Genomic DNA, 23,375 nt, shown 5'->3' with positions numbered 1-23,375 from the left:
GCGTGACGTGTGTGGTTGTGCTGCTGCCGTGGTCCTGCCAGATGCCTCCTGCTGCTGCTGCCGTCATTAGTCATACTTCTACTGTTATTATACACATATGACTATTGTCACACATGTATACTGCCAGATATTAATACATACTTTCAACATATTGGACAGAGGGATGTCGTATGCTGTAAAGCCCTGTGAGGCAAATTGTGATTTGTGATATTGGGCTTTATAAATAAAATTGATTGATTGATTGATGTATACTATCAGATATTAATATATACTGTCAACATATTGTACCACAATAGCCGGAATTATAATTATAATATTATTACTTTCATTAATGTTGTTGTAAGCTACTGTCTTTACCGTCTGTCCTGCATCTCTCTCTCTCTCTCTCTCTCTCTCTTTCTGTCTCATTGTGTCATACGGATTACTGTTAATTTATCATGTTGATCTGTTCTGTACGACAACTATTGCAAAGGGATCCCTCCTCAGTTGCACTTCCTGAGGTTTCTACCATTCCAACCCTAACCCTAACCCAAAATAAAATTGAAATCCAAGCTGTCAATGTTCATAGCCTTCATTGTGGAGGCAGCTACCAAAAGTTGTGGACAGACAGTCGTTGATGTCTGTCATGACGGCAACCTCAGAACCTTCTTGTGGACACCAGCAGTGAAGGAGGCTGTCAGGCTGAAGAAGGAGGCCTTTCAGGCTTGGTTGGTCCAGAGGTTTCCCGAAGCAGCAGATGGGTATCAGTTGGCCAGAAGAGCTGCAGCTCAGGTGGTTGCCAAAGCAAAAACCTGGGTGTGAGAGGAGTTTGGGGAGGCTATGGAGAAGGACTTCTGGTAAGGAAGGCCTTAAGGAAGTTTTGGCAAACTGTTAGATACTTCAGGAAGGGAAAGCAGGGCTTGTCTCAGGCTGTGTTCAGCAGGGGAGTAGAACAGCTGACCCCCTAAATGAGGATATTGTTAAGTGGTGAAAAGAGCACTTCCACACGTCTTCCGTGGAGAAGGCAGAGTCTGAAGAATAGGGGGAAGCCTCATCTATATCCCTGGCAGAGGTCACTGAGGTAGTCAAAAAGCTCCTTGGCGACAAGGTGTCATGTGTGGATGAGATTCATCCTGAGATGCTGAGGGCTGTGGACCTTTTTGGGCTGTCTTGGCTGATAGCCTTTTCAGTGTCACATTTTTCAAAAAGAAGACCCAATGATTTGCTCCAATTATTGGTGTATCACATTGCTCAGCCTCCCTGGAAAGTTTATTCCAGTATGTCTGTATAACCGAAGTGAGAGCTGTATCCACATACTCAGCACAAAGTCAAACACATTTACAGTAGGTGTTGGCCTCCACCGGGATTGCCCCTTGACACCAATTCTGTTTGTGATATTCATGGACAGGATCTCAAAGCACAGCCGGGGAGAGGAAGGGGTCCAGTTTGGGGACCACAGAATTGCTTCTCTGGTCTTTGCAGTATGTATGTTTGCAGCCAAGTATGAAGCAGTTGTGATGAGAGTCAGTACCTTCAAATCTGAGGCAATGGTGGTTCTCTGCTGGAAAATGGTGGATTGCCCCCTCTGGGCTGTGAGAGAGGTGCCGCCCTAAGCGAAGGGGTTCAAGTATCTCAGGGTCTTGTTCACACGTTAGGGTAAAATGGAGCATGCGATGGACAAGCAGTTTGGCATGGCATCAGTACTGATGTGTTTCTAGCTCCACCTTTTGGTATTGGATCAGTGTGCTAGGGACTTAAACAGAGGGATAACGAAAAAAATGAGCCAGAATTGAATGGTTCTCTCGGTACCATCCAAAGACAATTGAAACTCTGGTGTCAAGATTTGTCAGTATACTTCAGTGGATTAAACCATTTGGCTTGTGAATTATATTGTTTGGAGGGAGGATATCTTTTGAACGGAACGGAACTGAACTGAACTGAGAGACTGTAATTATAATTAACTGGACTAGAATTCCTGTGGATACTGAGAAATCCTGGAACAGAGCTTTTGTAGATTGTACTTCAGGACTGTGTTTCTTGCTGGATCTGTTTTACTCACTCCACATTCACTTCTACAGATTAACTGATTACTTGTGCTTTGAATATATTGTTTGTTGGATTTCAAGAGATGTGGTTCAGTGATTTGTTTAAGAGGATGGAAATCATCCAGAGTATTTGAGTCACATTGCAGTGTTGCAGGGTTAATTTGATTGATAAGGTGTATTCTGATACATGTACTTTTTATAGAATTTGACAAGACTTTGACAATGGTCAGGCCCCAACCTGACTGGCACCCCAGCTACTAGTCAAACCATTACAATATGATCTCAGAGCAACTCCACCCTAATACTTTATCACACAACTTACACAACACTTAACTTGTATTTTACTGGTGGTCATTGGTGCTGTTTAGATATATTTATGTAATATTTATATGTACACCTTTTTTTTAACACTGTTGTGTACATAATAGACTTAACCTTTATTTGTCCAGGTCTGTTGTCCTTGTTCCTAGCTGTTATGCCTATTTCTGTGTAAGTTCATTGAAAGCAATGCAAAAAAGAGTCAAATTGTATGTGTCCATGTTGGCCAACAAAGGTGATTCTGATTCTGATAACTACTAAAGCATGCTTGTGCAATGTATTGGAGGTCAGCCATGAACAGTATTACACTGGAGGCCTGGGGAGGGGAGCTGAGACAAAAATCTCCGCCTTGTCTGTGAGGCACTAAAGCCATTTAAAGCTCAGCGTTGGCGAGGATTGAAAATGGCCAATCAGTGATTAGAAATGAAACAGCATGAAAATTGAGGAGGTGGGAGGGGCCTGACAGTGTATCCAGCTAATAAGAAAGGGAGCCTGAACCTCCGCCATTTTGACTGTAGAAGAAACAAGGAGGTGTAGAATAGATGTAGTAAGAAATGTGGTGGAGTGCATTAGCCAGGCCCCACCTTCTGCCAATTACATAAGAAAATGTTATGCCAGGAAGAGAAAAGGCCAGACTCCCACTGCTATAAATCTGACACCCTACTCCTTCAACCACGACACCAACAGCAGCTTCACTTCAAATGAGTGAAATCAAAGCCGTTTACTCACTGCACCACTTTGAGAATGAACTGCCTTTTCAGCTTGACAATCTCTGAGGTGTCCGAGACACGCAGTCAAAAGCACTGATAATACAAGGAGGTGAAAATGAAAAACATATTCAACATTTCTAACTGGACAAAATCACTGAATTGGCAGTAAATTGTAAGATCAGCAATCAGTTTATGTCTGAATCATTAATACAGATGTGTCGGAGACTTCTTTTCAGCAATGCAAAATGCAAATACACAGTTTGAATAGAGTTAGATCTCAATGCCCTCAAGCAGGAAAATGACCTTGTTTTCAACTGTGGCTGATATTATAAGTACAACATTGTAAACACAACGACACTGAAAGATTAAAATTAATCTATTCAACAGACAGCACTTGGATGTCAATAAAACTGCAAAAGTCTAATTTTCATATGCTGTTTAAACCATGAATGGGGTCAGATATTTTGACATTAATACTTTGACATCTTGTGCAGTTTATGTAAATACTATTGAAAACTACCTTATTCACAACTTTATGTTTCAGTTATTTGAAATTAAATTTGTAAAAAAGAGCCATTAAATCAGAAAAGTAAACAAACTGGAAGTTGCTGATTTTCTCACATCTCATTGTTATCTTGTGAATCTCCGTGTCTCAAAAATATTGAGTTTCATTAGCTAAAACAATAACCCTGTCTTATGTTAAATGACGATGTGTTTTTAGAAAAAAAGTTGAAGTTTTTAAATTGTTTATTTAACCTCAGTAGTAGTGAAATATAGAGGTAAATTTTCTCAATCCATAAAGGAAGTAAGGACATTTTATTTGAAAAATCAGAATTACCTCATTTGGAGATACATGTTTATCACTGGACACTGAATTTTTTCATTTTCTTGGTATAAATAAAATATTACTATGAAAAGAGTGGACTGTTAACATAAAGACATGGCAATGTTTTTATAATGTATGACACTATGGAACACAAGCAAGACATTTCAATGTATAAGCACATACAGACAAATATGGCATTTGATACAGAATGCACTGCAGTTAGGAATTCAGTGGAGGATACACCAATAGAGTTAATGTGGTTGCATGAACTGTGTTTTTTCTATTGAAAACGTTACAAAATAAGCTATTTCATACAACTTCTGTGAGACAGGGTTGAGTCCTGGGGATACTGATGTTTTTCTTCCTTCCAGTGATCACCAATTGGAACTCATATTTCCCAGTGCAGCACTGGTGTTAGACTGACTGTTGCTACAACCTCCTCCTGCTCCAACCACGTGACGGTGGGAGTGTGCCTACGTTCAGTTCCTCTTCACAACCTCAGCTCAGATCTGCTCCTATAAAAAATATCTAACTTTTTGATTGCAACAGTTACTTGCAGAGGTGCTGCATGTGTGTGGACACTGAAGGAGCGCAGAGGTCAGAGAGCAAAGCAGAAGGTAAGAGGTAAGAACAGATATCACTAACACTGATCCAAAACTAATCAGTATTTTCTGAGTAGAAGGCTTTTTTTTTAATTATTATTTTTCTTTTTTTTTCTACTTGTGGTTAAAACTGTTAATGTTTTCTTAGGGAGTCTGGTGCATTTCTGCCTGACAAAGTCGGTTTCTGCCTTCAGCCTGTTGAAAATGAAAAGTAAAAATAGTTAAATTTGGTATTTGCATGAAAAAGCTTTTTTTTCTGATCCACTAATGATCACATTTCTGCAGGTTTGCCACCTAAATTTACTTACAGTAAGTCCATTGCCTTCGGCCTCATGACCATGGGACACCCTTGTTAATGTACTTTACAAAATAAATTTGACAGTTCAGTCTTGTTTTTATCTCATGATAATATTAGAGGTGGGAGATGTAATTACCAGTTCTCCCCAATGTACCCAATGTGTAAATGTAGCAGACTTTACAGGCCGTGAACGAGTTATAATATCATTGTGTTCCAATTAATTTGACTGATTTTCTAATTGGCGATTATTGAAATAAATGCAGCCACATCTTTCTTTCCTTGCTGCGGACAGAACTCGCCTAAACATACCCCAGGCGTTATTTTACAGCCAATAGCTTAATCAACACGCAAACTGAAAGGTGAAAATATTAAAGTAATAGGCTAGAATAAAAAAAACAATTCAATGATTAATGGACTTTAAATGGGAGTAAATTAAGCAGATGATGTGATGTTTATAGTGTAGTGTGAGAATGTGTGTGTGGTTAATAGTTTGAGGTTGGAGAATAAAGCACCCAGCAGCCGCTCCAACTACACTTTTCAGCAGATGGAGAGAGTGGTTAGGTGTCTGTCAGCAGCGCGATCAGGCTGCTTGGAAAGGCGGCGGAGCAGAGCTGAAAACATACGCACAGTCGAATGACAAACGGTGGCCGTTCATTTGCCCATGTCACCAACAGATATATAAGTCATACTGGTACCTGATTTATAGACTTATGCTTCATTTACTGCAAAACCACAAGCGCATATTTCACCTGCAAATACAGCGCGGCCATCTACAACCGTGAGGCTGCACCTCTGCAGGATGACGGCTGGTGGTCGGTTGCTACCACACACACACACACACACACACACACACACACACACACACACACACACACACACACACACACACACAGGGAGCGTGCAAAGCATAACTTGCTTGCTTTAAACGCATGAAGTGATCCAAAAGAGTATTTACTGCGTGACAACACGTCTTTTTTTATTCTAACAAAGGTCCGATTTACCAGAGTATTTTTGTAAATCAGCCCATTCTTTTATCGCCATTGATTCTATATATAGTCTACCTGCAGTTTTAAATGGAAAAATGTAATACTTCAAGCCTTGAAACTTTAAAACTTGAATTTTAAACTTGAATTTGCATTGTAACAAAACGGGCCCATTTTCTGACACCAGAAAACTAAAGTTTTCCGCAAATAATAATTGTCAGTCATTCAGTCTATTAGTGTGGAGAGTCATTACGTTACAGGTTGGACTAATTTCATTCTTAAAAAGGCAATGAAATTACGGCATTTTATTTTGTAGACTGACAGATAATTTCAAGAGTGGATTTATTGGCTAGAAAATGAAAGAACATTGCTTTACGCGGATTAGAGATTGTTTTCGAGGAATATATCGTTATATTAACTGCCATTATTTGGAAATAAGTTTATCGAAATCTTGATCAGAGGAGATATCTATTTGGTGGATAAAAGAATTTTTGGGGTTGAAGTATTCTTGTAAAAAAAAAAAACTGGATGTTGATCAACAGTGAATCTCCTGAGGCAGCTGAATGTTGGGGATATCTTTCGGAGTTAAGTTTAATTCAATGCACAAAGTGTTTGTGGCCATTGAGGCCATGGCTATGCTTCTATGAGCAGTGAGTCAACATCAGGTCAACTGAATTAAAGGCTTCCTGAGGTGTAGTCCACACTGCTAACCTAAAACAGGCTAATGACGCAGAGACGGCTCGCGTCACAGCGGCTTAATATTGACTACTCCACAGAGGCAATTACAATACAAAAGACCAAGTAATCTTTGTCCCCAAATGAAGATTATTTGGAAAATGATACGGCAAATGTATTGCAAAAGTGCATGCAGACAGATGCCAAATGTAGATGGTGGTGGTGGCTGGATGTTACCAGGGTTCCGAGGAAGAACACTTGGAAGGCACTGCTTTCCTGCTGCAGCATCGGGAGCGAAACGGGGAGACAAATCACACACAAATAAAGGGGGCTGAGCAACTGTGTGCATGTAACGTGCAGCAATGTATGTGTGTGTGTGTGTGTGTGTGTGTGTGTGTGTGTGTGTGTGTGATTCCAAGAAAACATGCACATGCGCAGAACCTAGCTCGATGCTGGGGAAGCTGAAAGGCACTAAGGCAGTCTAACCGACCGACGCTCTGACACTACCCAGCGGACAGCCGCCGCCGCAGCCTCCACACTCCCGCCTGAGAACGGGCTCTTTTTAAACCACGTGCAGCCGCTGTGGGAAGGGAAACACCCTGCTGTTAACAGGCTGAAAGACAAAGCTGCGGTGCGCAGGGATGGATTTAAGCAGATGATAGGTGACTGACTGCATGAGGTACAGTAGAGACACGTCTGTGCTTCTGATAAGCTGCAGTGTAAATTAATTATCTGCTGATTATCTGCTTGCTTGTAAACAGCGCTGTGTGTTCCAGACGGGCTATTAAAGACATGGTGTTAGAGAACAAGTGGGCTTTGAAATACACAGTGTCATCCTCTGTGAGGGAGATCAGCTGCGGTACGAATGGTACCACAATCTGATATGGAAGATTTGAATCTGACAGTTAGGGCAGAGGAGGGTGGAGGGAGAGAGCAGGAGTGTGAAATAAGATGAAGTGATTAAGCAAATTAGATTAATACTGAGGCTTTCTTTTTATTTTTCACTGTTCATTGCCTATTGTTCTTTTTTCTTTTTACATGACATTGTTATATTATGTAATTAGGCCTACATCGTAATCAAATGCAAAAGTATCGGTCTTATTTACAGATGCAATATGGATATTCTTTTTCTGTTAAAACGATTTATAAAAAATAACACTTAATTTTACTATAATTATTGTTGTTATTTATTATACATAGGCTACATAGGCTAATTACAACTTTTTTTATTGTAGCCTATTGCTAAAATATTGAAAGATGGCAATTTTAACGTAAGGAAATGATGTGAATAGGCTATATAATTTTAAATTCACACTTTACTGTCAAAATATTTTTTTCAGATATGGAGAATGGTGTTTAAAGGATTTGTATTTTCATTTCTCATTAGCTTAAATTAGCCCTGGACAAGACATTGGGTAGCCTATTATTATTATTATTATTATTATTATTATTTTCAATGGAATACGGTTAGAAAGCCACATTGGCACAAAATTCACTGTGGGAGTTTCCATGACGCTGGTCATTGCATTCCATCTTTGAAAAAGTTTACAGTGTTGTTAGATTAAATGCCAAATCAGGGCTTTAATTTATGATGATTTTGTAAAAGTAATTTAAATTTCTGTAGACTGTGCAGATTTGCAGTGAAGTGTCGCCAAATTACTGTGAAACTAGAGAGAGATGTTGGAATTTTATTCTTTCTTTCTTTTTCTTTTTTTGCATGCTTTACGTACGTATTCGTCATCTAATATTGTTTGTTGTTTAGACTGAAGAACCTTCCCTGTTGATGCTCAGGTCTTTATGCATCAGGGCTGCAGGCACAAAATGGCGGCGCGTTGAAATTTATTGGGCTACAGCTGTCTCAGTTTGCACGTGTCATATCTTAAATGCAAACACACACACACACACACACACAGAGAGAGAGAGAGAGAGAGAGAGAGAGAGATACGTATAACTCATGTATTTCTATTTAAACTTTTCAGGGTATTATATTTTTTATTTTTGCATTTTTCATTTTAAGGTCTGCACTCTACTTTCTGCAGACCCTTGCCAGGATCTGATATGTTGTCAGTAGAGAATGTGATGTAATGTTGATGGCCAGACCATGTGACCTCCACCAAAAGCATGTAAAATAACAGTGGAGCTTTACATTAATTTGTAGTCAAATGTGCACCAAGGATAACAGAGTTTTTCTGAACCTTTTCTCAACATGCGAACACTCAAATTTACCTTCTAGATTTTTTCCAGACTTTCCAGATCTGCATATGAAAAAGACTAACACTGTTAATCACTGCTGCACAGGCACTATTTCTTCTTGAAGTGCATTGCAGTGTTTTGCAATCAGATTCACTTAAAGCAAACATTTCTCACAGTACAAACATCAGGCAAAAACCAGACTCCTTTGTGGATTCTGTACATTTAGGCTACATACAACAATATGCGCTCAAAACAAACATCTAACAGCACTTAAGGACAGAACCTATGTTTTCATTTGTTTACCCTTTTTTTAGTGCTGACAGGTTATAAAATAGCACTGTATGTGCAGGAATATGTGGCCTGAATACTTCTCAAACTGAATGCCCAGACACAGTGACAAGAACAGAAGGAGAAACAGAGTTCTGGCTCATGCTGCTCAGTTAAACCACAGTGAAAGGCCCAGTTTCACACTGGTCTTGCTCTGGTCATTTCCCAGTCAGTCCTTATCTTTATTAGCTTTCACAAATGTCTTCATTAGTTTACTCTGGACGCCGCCTTTCCACTTTCATGGCTAAAAGAGTGGCAGCTCTGTGTTTACAGACTCACATCCCCTGTGTGCAACCAAGAGGAATGAACAGCACTGTGCTCTCAGAGGCAGGGAGAAGAAAGGAACAGGTTTCACACTGATGTTCAGCAGTAGTTTGTGTAGTTTTTGCCTAAATTCTTTAGAAAGGCCTATACTTAGTGTAATTGAGAACACTAAAGAGTTACAGAGGAGTGCTGAGAACCTGATGTTAGTGTGAAATATAGTAGCTGAAACATGATATGAATGAGAAATTATTGTCAGATTATGAAATACTAACATGTGAGGTGTTAAAATGCTTTTGAATTCACTTGAGAATAAAGCATTTTTAAAAAGAGAAAATGTTTTTGAAACAGAAAAAATGGTTTGTTAATCCTTGACCAATAGTTCCAGCCTCTTAAGTAGCACTTAGAGAACAGTGTTTGCAGTTTGGAACCTGATGGCACCCTCGAGAGTCTTAGGCAGACATGAAGTTCATAGCAGCAGCAGGATGAGACACAGACACAAATGTGGAGGTATGAAGCTGTGTGAAAGACAACTTTCAGTGGTTTTGTTGGTTTGAGCGACACAAGGATCTATGACCGTCAACATATGACAAGGGCAAATACATCCCCCGTTTTACTCCCACTCTGTTACTTTAACTGGATTTTTTCACTGGTTTTTGGTCCCGACCTTTCTTGCTAAAAACTTGAATCCATCCATTTAGAAAGGGTTTTAAATCGCTGGCCTGTGTACTTCATAATTACATCAAAAATTGGCCTTCAGGAACTCCAGTTTTACAGTGTGTTACAGTACTTCATATACCTCACATCTTCTTATACCATACTGCACTCTCAGTTGTATTTTTACTATAGTTATGACTGAGTATGTCAGTGTGATTTGCTGCTGAGACTTTGAAATCTGAAATACCTGAGCTTTGACTTGTTGACTACCTTTTTTTTTTTTTTTAATTTTGTCTGAATCCAAAGTAAGACTTGCCCAGCAAAACAGATTCATGTAGAATTTAGAGTCTAACAGCTGATGCTTACACTGCTGGTACAAGGCTGAAAGCTCCTCACATTCACTGGAAAAGAGCAACGGAGTGTGCAGAGCAGGCTACACATACATGTTGCAGTCTATAGGCTATATACTGAATGTGTGCATTCTTCATTATATCTGTTAAGTGTCAGATGCAAGGTCTGATGTACATTGGACATCACAGCTACTCACTGATGAGTCTGACAGCTAAGTATTTTTTCTAATCATGCAGAGATGCTGCAGGAGAGGCTTTCACCCGTAACGGATGAATGTATGAGCCAGGTCCAGACTGGTCGGGAGACGGATCTCCCTCCAGACCATTCACGACTGGGCCTGTCCACAGCTCCCACCATTCCCAGCTCTAGTGAGCCTGACCAGGTATACATGGAGAGACCTCACAGCAAAAACACACAGTTGCTTCTTGTGGCTGCAGTTTGTAGAAATATGGAGGGATGATTCTCCAAATAGTTAAACCTTAATTAGAATTACATGTTTATTGGGATTTTTTAAATAAATATATTTCATCTAATATATATGTATATATATATATATATATATTTTAAAATGAAGCAGTTTCAGTGGAGAAAGACACAGCAGATAGATCTGTTTATCACCATAAACAGATCTATCTGCTGTGTCTTTCTGGTGTATCAGACCAACACCTAAATACAGCTCTTCATTAATTGTGCCCTGATGATTTTTTTATGGTGTCAAAACAAATGAAATACTCTAATGGTCAAATCAGTACAATAATGGAGTGGATTTAAAATTTGACATAAACTGCAGATGATTTTATACATTGCTCTGCAGCAGTGGTGGATGAAGTACTCTGATCATTTACTTAACTAAAAGTAGTGACACCACAGTGTGGAAATATTCTGGTATTTATTGATGGTAGCATCAAAAATGTTAGTTAAGTAAACGTACCAAAGTAACAGCATCAAAACATACTTAGAAGACCAAAAGTAAAAGAACTCATTATGCTGTATGGTCCATTTCAGAATATAATACTGTGTATTATATTATATTATATTATATTATATTATATTATATTATATTATATCACATTATTAGATTATGATTTTAGATTTTATTATTAATTTTAATTTCATGATTTTACATATATATATGTGTGTGTGTGTGTGTGTGTGTGTGTGTGTGTGTGTGTGTGTGTGTGTGTATTGACATTTTTTTGCAAGGTTTCTTGTGAATATCGACCTGGGGACCAATAGAGCCCCATTATATATATTATTATTATTATAGGCCTAATGTCAATGTGATTACATTTTGCATTGTCAATCTGAATCTGTAACTAAGTTATCCTAAGTAACTAAAATTGTCAGTTAAGTCGGTTAAGTGTAGTTGAGTAAAATGTACAATATTTCTAAAAAGAGTACACAAATAAAGAAGCAGAAAATAGAAATACTCAGTAAAGTACATGTACCTCTAATTTGTCCTTATATACAATTTGAGTAACTATACTTAGTTATAACTTTCTACCACTGCTCTGTAGTATATATTCAAAAACTTTACATAATATTAGGTTTTTCTTGATACCATATGTTGTGGTAATGACAAGATGGTTTGGTTTGTGTTGAGTGTAACAGTGATTTCCACTCTTTTTTCAGAACATTGAGAACATTAAGGTTGTTCTTCATGAGAGTGAGCTGTGGAAGAAGTTCCATGAGGCCGGTACAGAGATGATCATTACTAAAGCAGGCAGGTTAGTACAGCAGTTAACACACCATCTATCTGTAACAGTACAGTCTACACGCAGAGATGGGAAATCATCAGTTAGTTTCAGTTTACAAATTAGCCAAAATGCAATAATTCTTAATTTAAACATTTCTTATCCATGACCAAAAAAAAAGTGATGTCCTGCATGTATTTAGAAAGGTGGTAATTGAGAATGGATGTGTATATATGCTACTAAGTTAACATATTCCATTATTAGAAATTACCGTAATAATCACTGCTGGAAGAAGTATTCAGATGTTTAACTTTAGTTAAAAGTAGCAACACCACACTGTAAAATACTGTTAAAAGTCCTGTATTTAACAATTTTAATTGGAAGCACAGAAGTACGAGCAACATTTACTTTAAGTTATCAATAGTAAAAGTACTTGTTTTGCACACTGGCCACTTAAGAGTGTTGATATGAATTTTGTATTAGTTTACCGATTGGTTTATTTTTTATTGTTGATGTATTGACATGTAAATATCATGTTAGTGTTGTAGTTTTAAGTATTTCATGTACTGCTGGGTTAGCTGAATAAATGAAGCTGCATCATTTAATAAGATAAACGTGAGTTTTGTATGTAAAATCTTTATGTGTAAAGTAAGTTGTAACTATAGTCAGACAAATTTAGTGGAGGAAAGAAAATAAAGAAAAATCCTCCAGAAATGTGATAGTGGAGTGTTAGTATAGAACATTAGAATACTCAGAGAACAAATACTTCAACATTCTATGTAATTTAGTACAAAACTAAAATTAATTGAATTACTTACTTTCCACCGCTGTGCATAATGAATCATTAGATATTTTACACCACACAAAAATAGGATTCAGACCAAAGTTATAAATAACATAATACATTACACTAGAGTGAAGTCATCACAAACAGGGAGTCAGTGGCTAAAGGGAGCCTTTCCTCAAAAAAACAAAAAACAAAAAGAAAAACACTTTCACTCGATTTTAACCAAGACATCAACAGAAACTTGGAAAATTTTACATATATTATTAGTCACATTATTAACCAAAAGTTGCTTATATTCTTCATAAGTTTGTGGAAAATAACAGAGAAAGTGATATTTAAGGGATGGATTCATTGCACAAAATTAGTATCATACCTTTCTGTGACCATCTGTTTAGGCAGTTAATAGTAACACAAAGCAGTTATAAGTTTGTCTTTCAGGAAGAGACAGAAAGTTCCTGTACCAGTGACTTCATAATTGAAAACACAAATGACTGCTTGGCTTGTTGGATTTAATGCGACCTGAGGATTAGATGGTGAGGCCTTTGGACATTAACCAGAGAATGAGTACACTCTCAAATCGACCTCTGCCTGTCATTCCTCATGGGATGGTTTTGGGGGGTTTTTTTCTCAGTAAAAAAATGTAAAAGGTCACCACATTTTTTCCTTAATGCTGCATAACCGTAAGTAATGGGCTTTCCCTTGTCCAGCTGATAAAGTGGGCTCTGAATCCTTAAAGCCCTTTGAAAAGCCATGCAGTGCTTTAGCTGCGCAGCTGTACTGGGAAACCTTTCTGGGTTTTACCTACTGTCAGTCTGCAGCAGACATACTGAAGGTCGCATGAAACTGGATTCATCCTTCAGGAGCAACAGCTCTGAAAATGAACTCACACTATATGATAACACCAGATTAAATTATTCAAGTATGTTATGAATAATGCATTTAGAGCTACTCCCCATGTTATCATGGCAGAAGACATTTAGTCACATTGAAGTCTGGTAGCCCAGTCAAATACAGAATACCACTGTATTAAATGTGACATTTGAGCAGAGCATCCTGTAAGTGCAATCAGAGCATCTTGTACATTAGAAAGTTTTTCAGTGAAGTGAGTCATTTCCATTGATTCTCCCAAAATGTTTCAAATATTAATCACAGAGAATACAAGAAAATGTAACAAAATGAATCATCTAAACCAGGCACAGATTATCTTTTAGTGTTCTCAATTAAAAGTCTAATCTGTGTTTGATTGTTTAATTCTCAAAAATGTCAAATCTATGCCATCACTCAGGACACCAGTTTGTCTCATAATCAGAGTCAGATGATAAATCGTGAAACAGAAGCCAAAGAGGCTTCATTATTTATTTGATAGAATCACAAACCAGTGCAGATAAAATAATGACTGCATGAATATGTTCTGCTTGATAAAGGAGTGAAATATCTGGGGAAAAGACGCCATAGTCAGCCAAGCCTTAAAATCATAAATCAAATGATGAAAGGCTGGACTCTGGCTAAATGCTACTGCCAGTGTGGCAACATGCTCCCACTGACAATGCTTACATGGAACAAATACATGAATGAATGAATGAATGAATGAAAATATAGCATTTATCATTTCAATTCAGCATGTTAGCACATTAACATTAGCCAGTTAGCGCCTAACACAAAGTACAGCTGAGGCTGATGCTGTCACTAGGCTTGTTAGTGCTTAGTCATATACCAGTGTTGATGAAGTATTGGACAAATTAAACATTTTGACCTGATGATGAGGAAAGACGGAAAAACAACAGATCACAAAAATTATTACAATTTATCTTGTAGTGTAACATGAATATCATAGACATGCTCATTTTCAGGTTTGTTCTTGTATTTTGAGTTTGTATCAGAACATATTTACATGTTTCAGTGTTCAAAGAACACGTTTATCTCATTCTGTCTGCTGCATATAGCCTCATTGACCCTTTGTCTGAAACACTCACTCTCAGTGCCTGTTCCTTCAAAGGGGGCTCTATGCTAAATTCAGAGCATATGAGTTGTCTACACACAGTTCTCAACATTAAGGTGGCTGAGCCAGCTGCCAGTTGCTAACTCCATAAACAGCACTAGACAATGGTAACAGTGCTAACAATGCTGACCGAGCTTATAGTGCTGTAAGGGGAGAACTTGAGAGTGAACACAGTGCAAAGCAGCAACAATGAGCTAGCCAGTGGGATAAACATATGCACCGACATGCACACATGTCCCAAATGACTTACAACAACACACTACAGAGAAGCTCGAATCACAACTCACACAGAGGGAGCATGACTTCATTCTAAGCTCAGTAAGCCATTATTCCAGCAAGTAGTGGTTTGCTGCTGTATTAATTAATATTATAAATGGCACATACAGAACAGTTAATCCCCCCCCCCCCCCCCCCCCGAAAAAGCCCACTCTCTACTCTGATCAGTTTTTCAGTCGGAATCTGATCCGAATTCAGGGCAAAATTAACGACACTGGCAACCAAGATTATAGGCTTCCCTGATTATTATACCTTCCCTGCTATTATACCTCTGTCACATAATGTTAGCTCATGCATACACTCTGTAAACCATAAACAAACACTCTGTTTTATATTTATTGTTTGAAGTTTGGTCACTGACAACCAGTATCGATCCATCCTTGAGCTTCAGTTTGAAGTGTATCCTGCTGTGTGCAGGAGCATGTCAATATTTCACTTTTTTTCAGTGGAGTTTGTTGTAACTACTTCTCCAATCTCACTCTGTATGGAAAGTTAAAATCAGTGCTTTTTTTTTCCCAGAGCAGTTTGGTGTAACTGTTCCTGTCATATGATTCTGTACAGAGAGTTGGGTTCTTTTGTTTATTTGTTTTTCTCAGTGTAGTTTGGTGTAACTGCTCCTTCCATTCAAGTCGGTGACTCTTTTTCTATATGCGGATCTGACAGAGCAGAGGACTCTAGGTAGAGAGAGAGAGGAGGCATATGTTTTATGGTGAATAAGGACTGGTGTAACGGTGGGAATGTGAGGTGCTGTTCACTTCCTCCCCACCATGCGCCCCAAGGAGAATAAACTGTCACTGTCTGTGTTTGAGTGGACTGGCCATGGACTGGACATAATCACAGTGCACAAGTTAGAATAGAATAGAAGGCCTTCTTTCTATTCTAAATGCACAAGTTGAATAAGCTGATCTGATCGCATGTCACAGGAGTCATACCTTGTATGACTTTATTTGACAAATAAATAAGTGACTGATTGATCGATTGATTGATACCAAATAATACTGGAGGGTATTGCATATACCAATACTTCACATTCATAACAATGTTATATATTATCTGAGGTAGTCGAATTACACCTAGGCACAGAACAGTATACTTCTGATAATTACATTAGCCTACAAGTTGTTTATATTCATATAAGGTTATGAAACACATGTTATACACTGGGCACTTAATGTGCAAATTTAAATGAAAAAAACAAAAAGAGTTTCACTGTTTGAAACTGTCGATCTACTTCATCAACATGTTTGTAAAATCGGGAGCCAAAGGAAAAAAAAACATATGAAAGGGGTGTCCTGGTTTAAAAAGTGCTTTGGACCCACAGTTGTAACATGAAAGGAGGGTCGGTGCAGAGGTGGCAGGTGAGGAGGTACAGAAGCATCATCATGCAGGAGATCCAACATTTTCCCAACACTTTGAAATGAAACTTGCTCAATCCACTCCCATGCAGCACCTAGCTAAGCCTAGTAGACTTGTTATTGTGAGTGTAATTGTCCAGGCATAATCCTCCCTCTTCAAAGCACCCAGCGCAGCTCTCTCCTCACTCTCCATCTTTGTATACAGCCCGTCAAGAGAGCAGTGGCAGGTTGATAAGAGGAATCTGGCGCCCACAATACTCCACGTCTACTACATTGTAGCGCCCCCCCCCACCCACCCCACCCCCCCCCACCCCCCCCCCCTGGGTCCTTTTGATCTTGCCGTGGTACTGGAGATTCCCAGAGAGGGAATGGATCACCGGAGGGCCTAAACATGTGGGATTGTTAAGAGAAACAGCTGGCTGGGCACAGAAACACACACACACCCTGACACTGATATCATACACACACTCTCGGACTTCCATTTCTCATGCTCCTCTTAAACTCACTTACTTAGTCACACCATTGTATGTATATGTATGCTTTCATATTGTCTGCCTTGGAGAATCTGTTGTCTAGAATTGCAAAACCTAGAATTTTTTTAATAGATTTAGCAGATATACAACTCCAAAATATACCGTGTTTGGACTTTGTAAAACAAAACCTTTGATCCTGTCAGTCAAGTGGGATATGGCAAATGATTGGAACTACATTAATTCTACAGCATGGTTTAGGATTAAGCTATGTGGGTTGCATTCAGATAATTTGGTATTATTACATGCAATGGATGTTTTTTTTAGTTGTGCTATTTCTTATCCAAAAATCAAAACACACTGTCCTTGTTCAACAATAAAGGTTTATCGGCCTCAGTATGCTACCAGCAAAGAGTTTGTTGGACTGCCTAATGGCATCTGGAACCCCCTTTCTGATAGTGGAATGGGGAGGCTGTATTAAACCATTTTTGTAACTTTCCAAAAGTGATAATCCCAGACCCTTGTACGCTGTAATTGGCCAGGTGTGAGGAGGTGTAAAAGAAGGCACAGTTAGACCATCTTTAAGCTGTCATTTTGTCATTTTTTACACTTATGCCACTTTTTGTGTATGCAGCCAAGCGCATTATTTTGATAGCCTCTAAGGAGACACTGTCCAAAAGTGTGACAAAATCCCCATTTGTACGTTTTATTTTGTCTCCACCTCACTATAACCTGAAGTGTGGCTGTTCTAAACACTTTTTGCCTTAGACTTGACCAGCTGGCACATCATACAACCCAATTTGTAGTTTGAAGTATACTCAGACCTAACAGCATACTCTAGGACCAAGCTAAGTAATTTGTACAGAACTAAGACACATTTTACTCACAATATTAATTTGTGTATAAGATTGTAGTGCATCCAGTTTATCTGTCTGGCTTGACCATAAGCTGAGGACTGAGCAGCAGCAGAGCCCACCACTAGGTAGTTATGGCCATATTACACAAATCTGAGGGCCACATGTGTTGACACAGGCCTCCATCTGCTCTGTCTGTATAGTGTGAGTGGAGCCAGGGATGGGAAGAGGTCTGTTTTGAATGTTCCTCTAAGATTAACCCGTCTTTCAGTGAGGATGATACCGGGACTGATCTCTCCTACTGATTGGATTTGAAGCCTGGGAGAGAGATTTAAATTACCTGCCCTCAATCCCCCTCTTCTCTCTCTATCTTACGTTAGGGAGTATTTACAGTAACATGATCAGATGGTGTCAGGCACTACGAGCCTTTGAAGGACATTTGCTCCAATTGGAACAGCAAATATGTAGATAGGGGTTTTGATACTAAGCCATCTTCCCAGAAAGCATTCAGGGTTTTCATTAGAGTGTCCTCCAGTGTTTGAACACATTGCCATGGGCAGCACCCACAGATAAACTGCAGGCCTTTTTGATTGTAGCCTCTTGAGCAATGATGAGTCGGCTGTCTAAACTATTGTCCAATCTTGGGTGCCATTAAAAAACACTTAGGGCTTTATAAGGGGCAAAGAGCCCCATGCAAAATTTCCTTTGGCACAGATAGGATGAAAACGTTTTTGGTTTCCCAGAAGAGGTCAGGAAAGGTAGTTCCCTTCATATGATGTATTGCTTTGAGTGCTATATTAGCATATTATATGTTTTAGACTGGATGCATTTAAAGATGAAAGATAAAGTGTGTTCCCATACTTTTTATGACCTCTTGGTATCACAAGTATGAGAGAGTTGAAGTCTTCTACCAAATAAATCCCTGCAAGGAGACAAATCATTACCAGGCCAAAATATGTGATATTTTGATGGTAAGGACGACATCAAGAAAATGATCGTGGAAGGTTTGGCAATTGGATTTTATTCTGTACTTTGCTTAACAGGATTATTTGTATAGAAGTAGGTTTGATCCACTGTATGTTCAGGTCAAGGTGTTTCAGGTTTCAGAGAAGGCAGCTTCTCATCCTGCTTTTCTCTCAGTCAGTAAAGATAATAATAATTATAACTTTAATTTATATAGCGCCTTTCAAGAAACCCAAGGTCACTTTACAATACATAGTAATGAAACAATATAATGGGTCCTTTCTCATCCCAATCCCTTAAGAACATCACTGAGCTACAGTCGGTGAGCTAATCCGATAATCATCTGCACTATCCGTGACGATACTGCACTTATCCTGCACACACACCTGTTTTAGTGGCCCCTGCAAATTCAGACCTTTGGTAAAAGCAGGTTTTTATTAGTCCCTGAAATTGTTTGTATATGAAAAGGCAGTTCTTTTTTAGATGTATGATACAGTACGATCAAATCATTCCTAAAGAATCCAACCACACTGATATATGTGTGAGAATAAGAATGTATGTTTGTATGTATGTGTATGTTTTTAAGATGATAATCGGATACTCAGTTGTTAAATCAAGTATTGCCTTGGCTTCATGTGAAAGCGCATTTCTAACACCTTTTTATTTACATTCTTCAACAGGAGGATGTTTCCCAGCTACAAGGTTAAAGTGACTGGGATGAACCTCAAAACCAAATACATTCTACTTATTGACATTGTCCCGGCTGATGACCATCGCTACAAGTTTTGTGATAATAAGTGGTAAGTTTGCAACTGCCACAGCCATAAATGACTGTTTTTTTGAGGGGGTGGAGGGGTAACCCGCTGTTTGAAGTGCCGAAGGACCATCTCCATGAGCAGCTCTCCTGCTTTCTCTGCTCTGTGAATGAGCTAACACAGCAGCAGCGGCTAACATCTAACAACGAGATGTTAAATGGTCCCAACATTCTCAAACTGACACCGAAATGGCTCAACGGTGTTGTTACACTGGTTAACAACTGTTGGGTAACGTTAGCTGTGTGATACTTACATTTAGCTCTGTCACTGTGTTTGTGATTCTGTCCCAGGCACAGAGCTCACACTCCTGCAGTGGTCATCTCATAATAAACAAAGAGAGAAAATATAGGAGAGGGGGGCAAGAAGGGGCTAAGCAAATAAAACGCTGCACGCAATTAAATGAGATTTTAATCGTTTTAGTATAAGAATAGTAAAACTTGCATTAAAGTCGCAGTGATGGTTGTGAAGCTTCCAGTGAAGGTTGGCTGAATTTGTGTTAATTGTTGTGATCACAACATCAATATCTTTGTGCATCCAGTGAAATGATTTTCAAAGTCGTTGCTATCTGTGCAGGGAAACTACTGTATGGTTAGCATTAGGAATATATGTTGATAGCAAAAGACTATGGTCAAGGTGTAGTCAGGATTAGACAACTTTAATACTTAATTTTATTAATTTCAAGTTTGTTAGGGAATGTGCAGCACTGAATAATATCATAGTATAATTTCAGAGAGGGATATCCTGCATTATTACCTACAGTAATATAGTAAGGTGATGTGGCACTATACAAAAATAATAGTAGACCCAATTTCCAAACGTTCTTGTTTTTCTTTTTCCTTTTTTAGTCCTTATTTTGATTATTGTACAAGAGCAGATCACCTGAGGAATAATCTGATATGTTGGGAACTGGTGGTTAAAAGTTTTAAAATAGCTTTCAGAAAAAAAATGAATGATTATTAAAAATAGTTGTTAATTATTAATATTATTTAATTTACATTAAATCGCCTTGTGGGGCACCACCTCCCAAAAGAGGAAAATGATAACCAATTAATTAACTCAGTCTCATAAAATATACTAAACTATCACTTTGGATTAATAATTTAAAAAATAATAACCAAAATAACCGTATCAATAGTAGAGATGGAAGGATTTTGCAGGTCTTGACACAGCAGAGGTTGATGGAATTAGGGCTGAAACGATTCCTGAAGTAACTCGAATAATTCGATTACTAAGCCTCGAGGCATCTTTGTTAAATCCAGTACAACTACAGCGCGCTGGATATTTATTTCTGTTACACAACCTGCTTACGTTACCTCCACTATAGAGCTACAAATTAATCATCAATAATATGGCTGACGATTCATAATTCAGATGGTTTGCAGTTAGGCCTACGTGTGATGAATTAGTGGCACGGGGGCTATTGAAAGCCACAGCCGTGCGTAATGGTCGCGCGTAATGACAGTTATTCTGTCGGAGAACCAGGCCGGTGCGAGACAGTCTGTAAAACTGCACTTCTTCTCTGCCATATTTTGAATCAACAGGTCTAAGTGAGCCACACAGATATCGATTTGCAAAGTGATTGAAGGGTGTTTCTGTATCAATTTATGTCTCACTGTGGGAGTGTCAACAAAGCTCGTGCATGTGCGCCCAGCTCCACAGTGCCTGAGATATAAGTGCACGTGAAGCTTTCTAAATCTATAAGTTCCATAAGTTTAACATCCGGGCGTAAAGAGACCTTCACATAACTTTATCAAGCAGCCAGCCGGTCAATAAGCAGGCAGTCCTGCGTGGAGTTTCCGTAACCATGTCAGTGATGACGCCGAGTTACAGACCAGCCATTATGCCAGAAATACGGGACAAATTGCATCCAGTATTTAATCAGTAAGGGACAGTTCATTTAATTTTTCAATATGGGACGATCCCGTAGCCTATTATACGGGACGGATGGCAATTCTATCGTCTATATGCCTTGGTGTGGTGCTGGCCTAAGTCACATTAGGCCTACCTCAGTTTTACTCCGCATAAAAAGCGTCTGATGCATTTTAGAATTTCTCCTGGGGGAAAAAAGAACTTGTAACTTGTACGGTACTCTACTCGGTCAATTAATTAAGTTAATTATTGAAAAGCTATTTGACTCAGAAAGTAGTGATGTTACCACTACGCTACTGACATTGCTGTTAAATTTGTGACGTCGCTACTTGTAGTGAGCTACTGCCCAACAGTGATTAATTTGACAGCGTGGGAAAAAGCGGCGTAGCGTGAGTGCGTGTGAAACCGGTTATTTGCGTGAAGTTGACAGCTCTGACTTTCATTTGTTGCTTATTTTCTCGTTTCTCTTTTATATATTACTACTGTCCTTAAATAAAGTGAAAGTAATTTGATGAAATCACGCAGTATTTCTTATCTGATCACTCGATTAATCACCAGAATATATTCCATTATTTTTATTGAGTTACACATGCAACTGCATATTGATGTAAAAAGAAATCTGACTTTGGTGAACAGATTCATAACTGGATGGCAGAAATGATTAAAGGCTACACCCACCATAACTGTGGATGCGATCAGTTTACACTTACACATACAGTTAAACAAAACAAAACAAGCAGCAACAACAAAAAACAAACACACAGAATAATAATACATAGAAAATACATAAGTAAAGGCTTAATTCATGAGACTAGCTGAGGGACAGGAGTTATGAAAATAGTCTAAGAAGGGCTGCCATACCCTGTGGTGCTTCTTGGATGATCCTCTGAGGCGGCACCTGAGTTCCTTTAGCTTAAGGTGTGTCATGACATCCTTTACCCAGTGACCGTGAGAAATGGGAAGTTTATCTTTCCACATAAGGAGGATGAGTCTGCGGGCTAGGAGTAAGGTGAAGGCCACAGCTTGTGCCTGACAGTTCGGGAGAGGTACCTCTTCTGGGACCACACCAAAGATGGCTTATATCAAATGATGTAAATACCCCTTCATGAAAGAGGTCAGTAATGCTTTTCACCCCCTTCTGAAACCAGAGGTGGAATGCAGAATCCAGAAGAGCACGTTTAAAATGGGGAGTGCATATTATAGGGATGCATGGGATTTTGTGCTTATAGCCAAAATTAACTCTAACTTGCTTCCATATACGAAGAGAGCTGATGACGATGGGGTTATTTGGGTGGTGTTTTCTACTAAGTGGCATAGGAGAAAAGCAAGTGAAGCAGGGTCCACTAACCCACATGCATGTTGTTCCTTGTGGCACCAATCTGGTCTGACTCCATCTCTAAAGGAGCACATCCAGTATGTAACTTTATGGACATTAGCAGCCCAGTAGTAATGCTGAAAAATTAGGCAATGCCAGACCACCTCCTGACTTTGACTTTTCTATCAATCAATCAATCAATCAATCAATCAATTTTATTTATAAAGCCCAATATCACAAAGCACAATTTGCCTCACAGGGCTTTACAGCATACAACATCCCTCTGTCCTTTGGACCCTCACAGCGGATAAGGAAAAACTCCAAAAAAAAAAAACCCTTTAACAGGGGAAAAAAAACGGTAGAAACCTCAGGACTTTAACAGGGGAAAAAAAACGGTAGAAACCTCAGGAAGAGCAACTGAGGAGGGATCCCTTTTCCAGGATGGACAGATGTGCAATAGATGTCGTACAGAACAGATCAGCATAATAAATTAACAGTAATCCGTATGACACAATGAGACAGAAAGAGAGCGAGAGAGAGAGAGAGAGAGAGAGAGAGAGATGCAGGACAGACGGTAATGACAGTAGCTTACAACAACATTAATGAAAGTAATAATATTATCATTATAGTTCTGGCTACTGTGGTACAATATGTTGAAAGTATATATTAGTTTCTGGCAGTATACATGTGTGATAATAATCATATGTGTATAATAACAGTAGAAGTATGACTAATGACTAATGATGGCAGCAG

At 38.8% G+C, this 23,375-nt stretch overlaps 1 protein-coding gene across 3 annotated transcripts in view; it reads left to right on the top strand.

Moving 5' to 3' along the window:
- Positions 1-6,937: 6,937 nt before the first annotated feature.
- tbx4 (T-box transcription factor 4) overlaps positions 6,938-23,375 on the top strand; it is a 44,311-nt gene continuing 27,873 nt past the window's right edge. For 2 of the 3 annotated variants that reach the window (XM_050055922.1, XM_050055914.1), the window contains exons 1-4: positions 6,938-7,115; positions 10,462-10,607; positions 11,858-11,952; positions 19,304-19,423. In XM_050055922.1, coding sequence (XP_049911879.1) covers positions 10,464-10,607; positions 11,858-11,952; positions 19,304-19,423 — 359 coding nt within the window. In that variant the 5' untranslated portion in view covers positions 6,938-7,115; positions 10,462-10,463. The remainder of the gene's footprint in view (positions 7,116-10,461; positions 10,608-11,857; positions 11,953-19,303; positions 19,424-23,375) is intronic. The other variant, XM_050055932.1, reaches the window with a different exon arrangement.

This window comes from Epinephelus moara, chromosome 2, assembly GCF_006386435.1.
Source record: "Epinephelus moara isolate mb chromosome 2, YSFRI_EMoa_1.0, whole genome shotgun sequence".
NCBI classification, from domain to species: domain Eukaryota; kingdom Metazoa; phylum Chordata; class Actinopteri; order Perciformes; family Serranidae; genus Epinephelus; species Epinephelus moara.
This window is presented reverse-complemented; position numbering and strand designations above follow the sequence as displayed.